This window comes from Heptranchias perlo, chromosome 7 (assembly GCF_035084215.1).
Source record: "Heptranchias perlo isolate sHepPer1 chromosome 7, sHepPer1.hap1, whole genome shotgun sequence".
NCBI classification, from domain to species: Eukaryota; Metazoa; Chordata; class Chondrichthyes; order Hexanchiformes; family Hexanchidae; genus Heptranchias; species Heptranchias perlo.
The window spans coordinates 55,936,476-55,949,011 of NC_090331.1; the positions used below are offsets into that span (position 1 = coordinate 55,936,476).

At 43.8% G+C, this 12,536-nt stretch overlaps 1 protein-coding gene across 1 annotated transcript in view; it reads right to left on the reverse strand.

Annotated features, from left to right (window-relative positions):
* The window catches only part of pde11a (phosphodiesterase 11a), a 271,348-nt gene that overhangs the window by 102,733 nt on the left and 156,079 nt on the right, over positions 1-12,536 (reverse strand). Inside the window, exon 7 of the mRNA XM_067986810.1 lies at positions 9,287-9,419. Coding sequence (XP_067842911.1) covers positions 9,287-9,419 — 133 coding nt within the window. The remainder of the gene's footprint in view (positions 1-9,286; positions 9,420-12,536) is intronic.

The following is a 12,536-nucleotide window of genomic DNA, read 5'->3' on the forward strand; positions in this document are numbered from 1 at the left end:
TGTAAAGGTCTAAGAATAGGAAAGGGGATTATTATGGACACAATAATTTTGTCCAGACAATGTGCAATACAGTTCAACAATCTCATTTATTTTAAGAGAATCCTAAAACAGGGCTTGCATTTTTTGAATCCTTTTGGATATAAAGTTGTCAACTTACGATTGGCTTTTTGCGCAAGGATATACTAAACTAAAGCTCCAGATGTGTGTCCTCTTGAGAGCAAGGTGTGATTTTTTTTTTCTGGCCATAAAATATCTAAGCTTGTGTTGAGGTTCAATTCCCAGCCTGTGGGATGTTAGCTAATCCCAGTGTCCTGGACTAAAGATAAATCAGACAGGTTTTATGCTCCTGTGCACTATCCAGTGGCCACAGCTGTATATATGTAGATGAGAATAGGATTGGAAATTGGAGGGATTGTGTTTTTTAAAAAGAAGTTTTGAAAAAAGTTAAGTTGATATGGTCTGTTTATGTAACAGTACTTCAACATTCAAATATCTTTCCACAGTTCTGTGAATAAAATAGAATCATAGGATCTTGCAGTACAAAAGGAGGCCATTCAGCCCATCATGCCTGTGCTGGTTCTTTGAAAGAGCTGTCCAATTTAGTTCCAATCCCCAGCTTTTTCCCCATAACCCTGCAAATTAGTCTTTTTCAAGTACATGTCCAGTTACCTTTTGAAAGTTCCTATGGAATCTGCTTCCACCAACCTTTCAGGTAGTGCGTTCCAGATCTTAACAGCCCTCTGTGTGAAAAGATTTCTCCTCATTTCCCCTCTAGTTCTTTTGCCAATTATTTTAAATCTGTGACCACTCATTACCGACCCACTTTCCAGTGGAAACAGTTTCTCCCCATTTGCTCTGTTAAATTTCCTCATTATTTTGAATACCTCCATTAGGTCTCCCCTTAACCTTCTCCTCTAAGAGGACAATCCCAGCTTCTCCAATCTCTCCACATAACTGAAGTCCCTCACCCCTGATATCATCCTGGTAAACCTCCTCTGTACTCTCTCCAAGGCCTTGTCATCCTTCCTAAAGTGTGGTGCCCAGAATTGTACACATTACTCCAACTGAGGCCTAACCAGCGATTTGTGAAGGTTTAGCATGACTTCCTTGTTTTTGTATTCAATGCCCCTATTTATAAAGCCAACTATCCCATATGCTTTCTTAACCACCTTATCAACTTGCCCTGCCACCTTCAAAGATTTGTGAATATGCACCCCCAGGTATCTCTGCTCTTGCACCCCCCTCAAAATAGTACCATTTAGATTATACTGCCTGTTGTTTCTCCCAAAGTGCACACTTCACACTTATCCGCATTAAATTGCATCTGCCATGTGTCTGCCCATTTCACCAGTCTGTCTATGTCCTCCTGAAGTCTGCTACTATCCTCCTCACTATTTACGACATTGTCAAGTTTTGTATCATCCGCAAGCTTGAAATTGTGCTCCCTCTCCCCAAGTCCATGTCATTTATATATAAAAGAAAAGCAATGGTCCTAATACCGACCCCTGGGGGACTCCACTGCACACTTCTCTCGAGTCAGAAAAACATCCATTCACCACTACTCTCTGCCCCCTATCCCTTAGTCAATTACACACCCAAGTTACCACCATCCCTTTAATCTCATGTGTTTCTTGTGCGGTACTTTATCAAATGCCTTTTGAAAGTCCATTTATACAACACCTACTGCATTACCTTCATCAACCTGCTCTGATACTTCATCAAAGAACTCAATCAGGTTAGTCAGATACAATTTGCCTTTAACAAATCAAGACTGGCTGTCCCTTATTAACCCATGTTTCTCCAAGTGAGAATTAATTTTTTCCTTGAAAATGGTCTCCAGAAGTTTTTCCACCACTAATGTTAGACTGATGGACCTGTAGTTAACAGGTTTATCCCTCCACTTTTTTGAATAGGTGCATAACATTTGTAATCCTCCAGTCCTCAAGCACCACTCCCATATCCAAGGAGGATTGAAAGACTGTGGTCAGAACTTCTGCTATCTCCACCCTTGCTTCCCTCAGTAAACTAGGATGCATCCCATCTGGACCGGGTGACTTGTTAATTTGAGTGATGCCAACCTATTTACCACCTCCTTTTAATCGATTTTTATCGTATCCAATATCTCTACTCCCACCTTCTTTACTGTAACATTAACTTCATCCTCTTCTTTTGTGAAGACAGATGCAAAGTATTCATTCAGTACCTCAATCATGCCCTCTGCCTCCACAAGAAGATTTCTTTCTTTGCCCCAGTTGGCCCCACCATTCCTTTAACTATCCTTTTACTTTTTATATGTTTATAAAAGAATTTTGGGTTCCCTTTTATGTTACCTGCTAATCTTTTCTCATATTTTCTCATAAAATCTGGAATTAAAAAACTAGTATCAGTAATGGTGGCCATGAAACTACCGGATTGTCATAAAAACCTATCTGGTTCACTAACGTCCTTTAGGGAAGGAAACCTGCTGTCCTTACCCGGTCTGGCCTATATGTGACTCCAGACCCATAGCAAGGTGGTTGATTCTTAATTGCCCTCTGAAATGGCCTAGGAAGCCACTCAGTTGTACAATCTCGCTAAAAAAAAGTCATATTAAGAATAAAACCGGACCACCCGGCATCGGACCACTAGGCACCAGACATGACAAAGGCAAAACACCAAGCCCAGTCGACCCTGCAAAGTTCTCCTCACTAACATCTGGGGACTTGTGCCAAAATTGGGACAGCTGTCCCATAGACTAGTCAAGCAACAGTCTGACATAGCCATACTCACAGAATCATACCTTTCAGCCAACGTCCCAAACTCTTCCATCACCATCCCTGGGTATGTCCTGTCCCACCGGCAGGACAGACCCACCAGAGGTGGCGGTACAGTGATATACAGTCAGGAGGAAGTGGCCCTGGGAGTCCTCAACATTGACTCCGGACCCCATGAAATCTCATGGCATCAGGTCAAACATGGGCAAGGAAACCTCCTGCTGATTACCACCTTCCGACCTCCCTCAGCTGACGAATCAGTCCTCCTCCATGTTGAGCACCAGTTGGAGGAAGCACTGAGGGTAGCAAGGCACAAAACGTACACTGGGTGGGGGACTTCAATGTCCATCACCAAGAGTGGCTCGGTAGCACCACTACTGACCGAGCTGGCCGAGTCCTGAAGGACAGAGCTGCCAGACTGGGCCTACGGCAGGTGGTGAGAGAACCAACACGAGGGGAAAACCTACTTGACCTCGTCCTCACCAATCTACCTGTCGCAGATACATCTGTCCATGACAGTATTGGTAGGAGTGACCACCGCACAGTCCTTGTGGAGACGAAGTCCCGTCTTCGCATTGAGGACACTATCCAACATGTTGTGTGGCACTACCACCGTGCTAAATGGGATAGATTCAGAACAGATCTAGCAGCTCAAAACTGGGCATCCATGAGGCACTGTGGGCCATCAGCAGCAACAGAATTGTATTCCAGCACAATCTGCAACCTCATGACCCGGCATATTCCTCACTCTACCATTACCAACAAGCCAGGGGATCAACCCTGGTTCAATGAGGAGTGTAGAACAGCATGCCAGGAGCAGCACCAGGCATACCTAAAAATGAGGTGCCAACCTGGTGAAGATACAACTAAGGACTACATGCATGCTAAACGGCAGAAGCAACACGTTATAGACTGAGCTATGCAATTCCATAACCAACGGAGCAGATCAAAGCTCTGCAGTCCTGCCACATCCAGTCGTGAATGGTGGTGGACAGTTAAACAACTAACGGGAGGAGGAGGCTCTGTAAACATCCCCATCCTCAATGATGGTGGAGTCCAGCACGTGAGTGCAAAAGACAAGGCTGAAGCATTTGCAACCATCTTCAGCCAGAAATGCCGAGTGGATGATCCATCTCGGCCTCCTCCTGATATCCCCACCATCACAGAAGCCAGTCTTCAGCCAATTCGATTCACTCCATGTGATATCAAGAAACGGCTGAGTGCACTGGATACAGCAAATGCTATGGGCCCCGACAACATCCCGGCTGTAGTGCTGAAGACTTGTGCTCCAGAACTAGCTGCGCCTCTAGCCAAACTGTTCCAGTACAGCTACAACACTGGCTTCTACCCGACAATGTGGAAAATTGCCCAGGTATGTCCTGTCCACAAAAAGCAGGACCAATCCAATCCGGCCAATTACCGCCCTATCAGTCTGCTCTCAATCATTAGCAAAGTGATGGAAGGTGTCGTTGACAGTGCTATCATGCGGCACTTACTCACCAATAACCTGCTCACTGATGCTCAGTTTGGGTTCCGCCAGGACCACTCGGCTCCAGACTTCGTTACAGCCTTGGTCCAAACATGGACAAAAGAGCTGAATTCCAGAGGTGAGGTGAGAGTGACTGCCCTTGACTTCAAGGCAGCATTTGACCGAGTGTGGCACCAAGGAGCCCTAGTAAAATGGGAATCGGGGAAAACTCTCCAGTGGCTGAAGTCATACATAGCACAAAGGAAGATGGTCGTGGTTGTTGGAGGCCAATCATCTCAGCCCCAGGACATTGCTGCAGGGATCCTCAGGGCAGTGTCCTAGGCCCAACCATCTTCAGCTGCTTCATCAATGGCCTTCCCTCCATCATAGGGTCAGAAATGGGCATGTTCACTGATGATCGCAGTGTTCAGTTCCATTCGCAACCCCTCAGATAATGAAGCAGTCCATGCCCGCATGCAGCTAGACCTGGACAACATCTAGGCTTGGGCTGATAAGTGGCAAGTAACATTCATGCCAGACAAGTGCCAGGCAATGATCATCTCCAACAAGAGAGAGTCTAGCCACCTCCCCTTGACATTCAACGGCATTACCATCGCCGAATCCCCCACCATCAACATCCTGGGGGTCACCATTGACCAGAAACTTAACTGGACCAGCCATATAAATAATGTGGCTACAAGAGCAGGTCAGAGGCTGGGTATTCTGTGATGAGTGACTCACCTCCTGACTCCCCAAAGCCTTTCCACCTTCTACAAGGCACAAGTCAGGAGTGTGAGGGAATACTCTCCACTTGCCTGGATGAGTGCAGCTCCAACAACACTCAAGAAGCTTGACACCATCCTGGACAAAGCAGCCTACTTGATTGGCACCCCATTCACCACCCTAAACATTCACTCCCTTCACCACCGGCGCACTGTGGCTGCAGTGTGTACCATCCACAGGATGCACTGCAGCAACTCGCCAAGGCTTCTTCGACAGCATCTCCCAAACCCGCGACCTCTACCACTAGAAGGATAAGGGCAGCAGGCACATGGGAACAACACCACCTGCAAGTTCCCCTCCAAGTCGCACACCATCCCGACTTGGAAATATATCGCCGTTCCTTCATCGTCGCTGGGTCAAAATCCTGGAACTCCCTTCCTAACAGCACTGTGGGAGAACCTTCACCACACGGACTGCAGCGGTTCAAGAAGGCAGCTCACCACCGCCTCCTCGAGGGCAATCGGGGATGGGTAATAAATGCCGGCCTCGCCAGCGACGCCCACATCCCATGAATGAATTTTTAAAAAATTCTCTTTTTGTCCTAATATCCTTTTTCAATTTCGCCGTGCACTCTCTGTATTCTGCCTGGTTTTCTACTGCATGCTGTACCTAACATTTGTCATAAACCTCCTTTTTTCTGTTTTATTTTAACCTCTATTTCCTTTGTCGTCCAGGGAGCTCTAATTTGGATGCCCTATCTTTCCTCCTGGTGGGAATATGTTTGGTTTGTACCCGAATTATCTCTGCCTTGAAGGCCTGCCATTTCTCATGTACTGTTTTCTTGTCCAATCTTTGTTTCCAGTCCACCTGTGCTAGATCACTTCTCAAATCACTGTAATTTTTAAAAAATATCCATTTTGTGGCTACTTTTCTTTTACTTTCAATGTGGGTACTTATGCTCTTGTGGATGGGGGTGACGTGATTACAGATACAAATGCAGTGTTCTTACATTGGGGACAGTATGAAATCACCTGTTTACAGGTACTATCATAGCTGAATGTCTGAACCCTTAGCCATTGGTAGTTCCTAGATTTGTATTATTTCTACTTTGGAAAACTAACAAAACAATTTTGAAACTATAGGGGAAAAAACCTGAAACCAATCATGAGCATTATATAGGTAAAGTTGAAGTGAATGAGTTGAGATTATTTCATTATATGGTGCTTTTGGTGGAGGGAGAAAGAAAGAACAGATCTTTGCTATTAACTAGCTTTGTAATCTTCTCTGAGTAAGTATTAGACAGTAATAAGTGATTGTTGTCTACGATAGGCAGTATGGAGCTATGGGACCGAATTGCACCAATGTTTGGCACCCTAGTGTTATGACTCTTTCATTTCCCATTTGCTGAGTCCCTTATTGCAGTAACATCATGCCATACTCATGCATCTCTTAGTTATGGTTGAGAGCAGCATTAATAGAATCTTGGAGCAGGTCATCCATGTCTCCTCCCAGCTGCAGTCATGCATGCCCTGCAGAGATCAAGGGGGGAATTTAAACCCCCAACGATGGGTGGCGGGCGGGGGGGGGGTTAAAATTTCAGAAATCTGAAACCCGACCCCAACCCACCTCGAACGTGCCCACTTTCGGTTTTAACAGAGGAAAGTTGGGGGCGGGTGATTAACCTGCTCTGGAGAGGCGGGTCAGTTATTTAAAAACGTTAATGATGCTGCCTGCCTCAAATTTCAACAGACTTTTACATTTAATGGCTGTGGGTCGGGTTTTCCAGGGCTCAGTAAACTTGACAGCTGAAGGGAGGCACGAACGGTTGGATCCAGCAGGCCTCCCTTCAGCTGTCAAGCACTGCTTGTGGGCAAGGAGTTCTTCCCTCTTGCCCCCAAAGCAAATCTGCCGCGATCGGCCTCCACTGTCCCCCCCCCCCCCCACCGCAATCCAAAGCCCCGCCCCCAGCCAGTCTCTTCAACCCCCGCCTCCCACACATATACAAAGAAATGAATGTTTTGATATGTTTCTTGCAAACAGAATTGACTTTAAACCCTTCTGGAATGTAGACATTGAAGGAATAAGGCTCATTACCAGGAAGCTTTCCTACAGATTCTATGAAGATAGACTTCTGAAATTAGTCAATTTAATATAAAGGTACTTGGAATGAGGTGAATGGATTTGAGTCTAGAATCCATTATGAGACTGTCAAACTAAAGCCAGCCAGGTATCATTGTATCTTTTGGTTGATGAGTAGCAAATGCCTGCAAAACCTAAATTCAAGTAACTTGATTCTCACAAGGGGGAATGCATTGACAGTTCCATATTCAGTCATAGAAATATGTTTGGCAGCTTTCTGCCAGTTCTTCAGTTCTTCTTATTCAGTAATTCTAGAAGTGAACATGTGAAGGCTCCATGGGATAGTCTCAATTCAGATACAAGTTTTTTTTTTGAAGTATTGCTGCAGGTTTAGGATTATTAGGTGAATTTGTGAAATATTGCACATTTTATTAGTTTTTGAACCAAGGATGTGCAAGTTAGATGTTGTAAACTGAGTGGTGCGGTGGGTTAGACACTGGCCATTCATCTCTAGGCCCTGTCTTCCCCCTCAGGTCGACATGAAAGATCCCATGACACTATTCGAAGAAGAGCAGGGGGAGTTCCCCCTCAGTTCCCCCTGTTATCCCTCAACCAACATCTCTAAAACAGATTATATGGTCATTATTTCATTACTATTTGTTGGACCTTGCTGTGCGCAAATTGGCTGTCACGTTTATTTACAGTGCAACAGTGACTACACTTCAAAAAGTAATTCATTGGCTGTAAAGCGCTTTGGGTCGTCCTGGGGTTGTGAAAGGTGCTATATAAATGCAGCCCAGGTTGATGGATGAGTCTCCTCTGTCTGCTAGCTCTAAAGTTCCTGTACAAAATGAGTTTGGGTCGTTTCAATCCAGTTGCTTGTGGGGATGGGCTATAATACAAAACTGGCATTGATTGGCAATCTCACTCAGAGATGCCACAGGATGGCTGGTGTAGGAAATGGATAAAAATGTCACACTGGTGCAATAGAGGGTGCTCTTCTCAGCCTGGGGTTAAGTCAGGTTTTTGGAACAATAGAGGAAGCTTTACTCTGTATCAAACTGTGCTATATCTGACCTGGGAGTGCTTGGTGGTAACAATGAATGGCTGAAATAGGAAGAGTTCCATTCCCCAACACTAAAATCACTCATCTTGATGAGCACAAGCATTTGAGGGGGGGGGGTGGATGGGGGTCGGGAGGAGATATAATCTAGTAGAATATGCTGTCTTTTGCTGTTTCAGGTTCATTAAAAGTTAAAATTATTCATAGATGGTACCTTAAGCCACATGGCCTAATAAAGTAATTCTTCTTCTGTCACTGACAAGCTAGTAAATCACCTGTATTCATTTCAGTAGCAAAAATGTTCTGTTTAACCCTGTAATGTGAACAATGAATGTTACATTATCAGCTATTGTGTGTATAAGATAGGGAGTGAGAGCTTGTTTATGTGAGTAATCTTTGACATTGAGCATGAGACTAAAATCATCATAGCCACCATGATTGTTACAATAATGCTGTTTTTGAAGCATTCTAAAGGGATCTTAATGGTGTTTATATAATTAAGTTGCATTTTAGAACATTTTCAAAATATAGCTATTGTAATAAATTATATTTAAAAACTCATTGTATGGAATTATCACAGTGGACCTGTATTAATTCTGTAGCACTAAGCTAACATCACCACTGTTATAACTTAATTGTATTACAGGAGTACAGATGACAAGGTTCTCCCTCTTGTCAGTTGCACTCTTTAGTGTAAACAGCCTGATGTTCAGGCAAGCCACCCGTGAAAATGTAGATCTAGTAAATCTGCCATCAGGTTAAGTCTTCGTATTCCTCTAAACACAGGAAGTTCCTTTGTTTGCACTCTATGGCAGTTGGGTCTCTTCATTACACAATGGAGACCATGATGTGGAGATGCCGGTGATGGACTGGGGTTGACAATTGTAAACAATTTTACAACACCAAGTTATAGTCCAGCAATTTTATTTTAAATTCACAAGCTTTCGGAGGCTACCTCCTTCCTCAGGTGAACGATGTGGAAGGAGGTAGCCTCCGAAAGCTTGTGAATTTAAAATAAAATTGCTGGACTATAACTTGGTGTTGTAAAATTGTTTACAACAATGGAGACCAGCAGCATCACAGATCAGCACCCAGCAGAAATGTTGTAAAAGGGGACATCATCACACTGAAGTCACTCTCTTAAGACAGGAGAATTTTTACAGTCATGTTATTTGAGACCTAGTTTGAAGGGTTACTCACTTCAGCATCGAACCGTGGATCTTGATATGCATCACTGATGTTCACTGGGAGACCTGATGAAGCTACAAGCTCAGCAATGCTGTTGTTAATTAGCCAATCTGAATATGATGATTTTTCTATGCTGTCTTTTAAGCTTTTGAGGAACATAAAAGGCACAATTACTCTAAACTCACAACACAGTGTATTTGGCATTTGTTCACATTACTTAATTTAAACTGTTGTACAGTTAAATTGGCCAAATTAAACAGACATTTTACTCTTCCAACTAAATGGTAAGGGAATTACAGTACACTTAATCAACTAATTTCCTATATTACAACAGTGACTACACTTCAACATTGACTGTAAAGCGCTTTGGGACATCCTGAGGTCGTGAAAGGCGTTATATAAATGCAAGTCTGTCTTTCTTTCTAAGAGGCTGTATAGATTGTTCTGCTCTTCTATTATGGAGATAGGAAAGCAACAATTTAAGGGGGCCGAAACTGGTGACGAACCATCTGGCACTCCCGGAGTATGCGGCCTGGCAGATTTTAACTCCCGGGCTTCATTTACATGCCCCAACACTTGCTCCCATCCGAAGCTGGCGAGAATTATGTCACTGCTGACGGCAGTAGTCAAAATTGGCGGGGGGAGGGTTAGGCTGCCGCCAGGGACCAATGGGAATGGTCCATGGAAAGGTAAGTTAGGATTTTGGAGGCAGTCAACAAGTTTGTGATTGGGTGTGGGGGGGGGGGTGCAGGGGGGAAGCCTGAAGCATGGGGCTGGGTCTGGGGAGGCCCCAGGTATCCTTATGGGGCAAGAAGGTGAATTCCTGCTCCGCCAGGTGCACAAGGAACCTTTTCTTAAAAAAAATGATTAAATGTAAAGTCACTTACCTAGGCCCCCAGGGACGAGGGTTAAAGTCGGCCCTTCAGTACTTTATAAATTTGCTGAGAGTCTAAAATTTGCACTTTGCGTATGATTTTCTTAACATAGAGTTAAAGCGAGATTTTTTTTTCAAACTTTCTTTTACTAAGTGAACAGATAATCTCATCAAGGTCAGGAATTCTAGTTTGGCTGTTTTGCTAATAGTCACACTTTCATAATAAACCTAACAAACAAGCATATAGTTCCTACACTGGCCCATTCCTTCTCTCAATGCTAATAACTTTAACTTAAATGCAGCACAAGGACACTCCTAAAGATTAGCTGACAAGTTTAGATTTATGAAATTAATTATAAGTGTGAAGGTCAATGCAACCTTATAGGTCAATGCAATGAGGCCATCAGCTTCCCCGTTGAAATTATTTACTGCTTTCTCCAATAGTCCTGATATAGTATCTATTATACAAATCAACCAGCCCTCATCACCATCTAACATTCATTAACACATGTCAAAAAAGTTAGAAAGAAAATTACTCATTAGAAGGAACATTATTGAAATTGTACTGACTACTTCATATCATAAATGCATCACTGAGTCTGTACTGTGCTATTCGGTCTTTAGAGGGTACACATATTGAGCTGTATTGTGTGTGGTATATACCAATATCTCATCTGTGCTAACACTACCTCTTATGCAATGGCTTTAAGGCATTGTAGTGTCTACTTAGAATAACATTGGGGTAGATTTTAGCTTTAGGCGGCGGACCAGCGGAGCATGCAGGCCGTTCCAGCAGAGAAGAGGCTGCCACGATTTTGAAGCCCAGGCCTTATCAATTGGCGAACTGTGGATGCCAAACAGACATCCTGAGGCAGCTTGCCAGTTTTGGGCCACAACTGGGATGTTGCCAGCAACTGCAGGTAGGTCCTGGGAGAGGGAAGGGAGGAGAGGCCGAGGGGGGCCAAGCCCAGGCCAGCAGCGACCCATAGAATAGCCACAAAAATAATTTAAAACTTACCTTTCCAGGGCCTTTTCGGCTCAATCACCAGAGAAACTGGTCAGAGGGTCGACGGTCTGACCAGTTCAACCCTAAAATGGCAATCGAGGTCTTATGTACGTCATAGGACCTGCTTTGCATTTTAAAAGGGCCTACCATCTGAAACAGGCAGGTGCTTCGGCCCTCCAGCCTGGCAGTGGGTGTGTGAAAATGTGTTTCTCCAATTGGATAGTTTATATTTGTATATCTGGTGAAAATAGGGAGAATCAAAGATTCAGTCATGTGGCTGAACCGTTTGAATATAAAACTGATTTTCTTCATTGCTAGATAAAGCTGTTGGATACATAAAATTCATTTAGACTGCCATGAGCCTCATACGTGTGAGCTTATATTGATTCTGCTGCTTGTTTATTCTTGGCAGTAGCAAACTTGGGAATATTTTACTGAGGCAACAATTGGCAAGACAGTGATTTTCCTCCCATTTGCTGCAGCAATACAGGTTCAACAAGCAATGGTTAATTCTGCATCTGAACTTTTGTATACAAAAGACAGAATTCTAGGCAATGGAGCTCTCAGGATAGAGCTCTACAGGCGGACGTGAGGTTTGACGTTTAACTCCTTGGATTCTCTAGATATTTTGAATTGATATGGAATTTTGAGATAGACCTGCAGCAATTCTTGTGCTTTTGACAAAAACAAGAAGGTGAGGCTAAAGTCCTAACAGCTCCAGTTATGTTGTTCCTATCAGGACTTTGTGGAGGACTGACAGCCTGGCTAGCAGCTCTAATTGCATGCAGATGTTCCATCCTGCTCATCCCAATCACATCCTTGCATGGCTTTGGACTGTATTGAATCCAAAAGCAAGATTTGTTTTCCCCCACCTACCTAATGGCATTGATCAGTTCCTGGCTTAATAGACCATTGAAGCTGCTGGGTGATCAGTAAGAAAGATTTTTTTATAAAACATTCCCATCTACTTTTTAGGCATCCTCACCAGTTGTTTGCTTCATTACAGATTAGATGTGCTTATTCAAGGAACTGAACGTTTACAACTGAAGAGAATTTGTAGGCATTTATCATTGAAAAGATAGCACCTCTCACAATGTAGCATGTCCTCCCTCTGTCAACCCTAAATTATGGGTTCAAGTCCTGGGTTTGGACTTGAACCCCAGCCTTTTGACTCAGAGACAAAGGTGTTAGCAACTGAGCCAAGTTGACACTCTGGTCACAAATTTCCAAGGTTCCAACCGTGGCATGGAGACTTTCTATGGGGTGGGCCACTTTGTAGATTGCCCTATTTTGAGCATTTTGAGCATTTGGCGACATCAAATGAGGCTACAGTACTGGCAAGTGGCCTCTTGGAAATATTTTTTTTTAAACAGATCCCATGC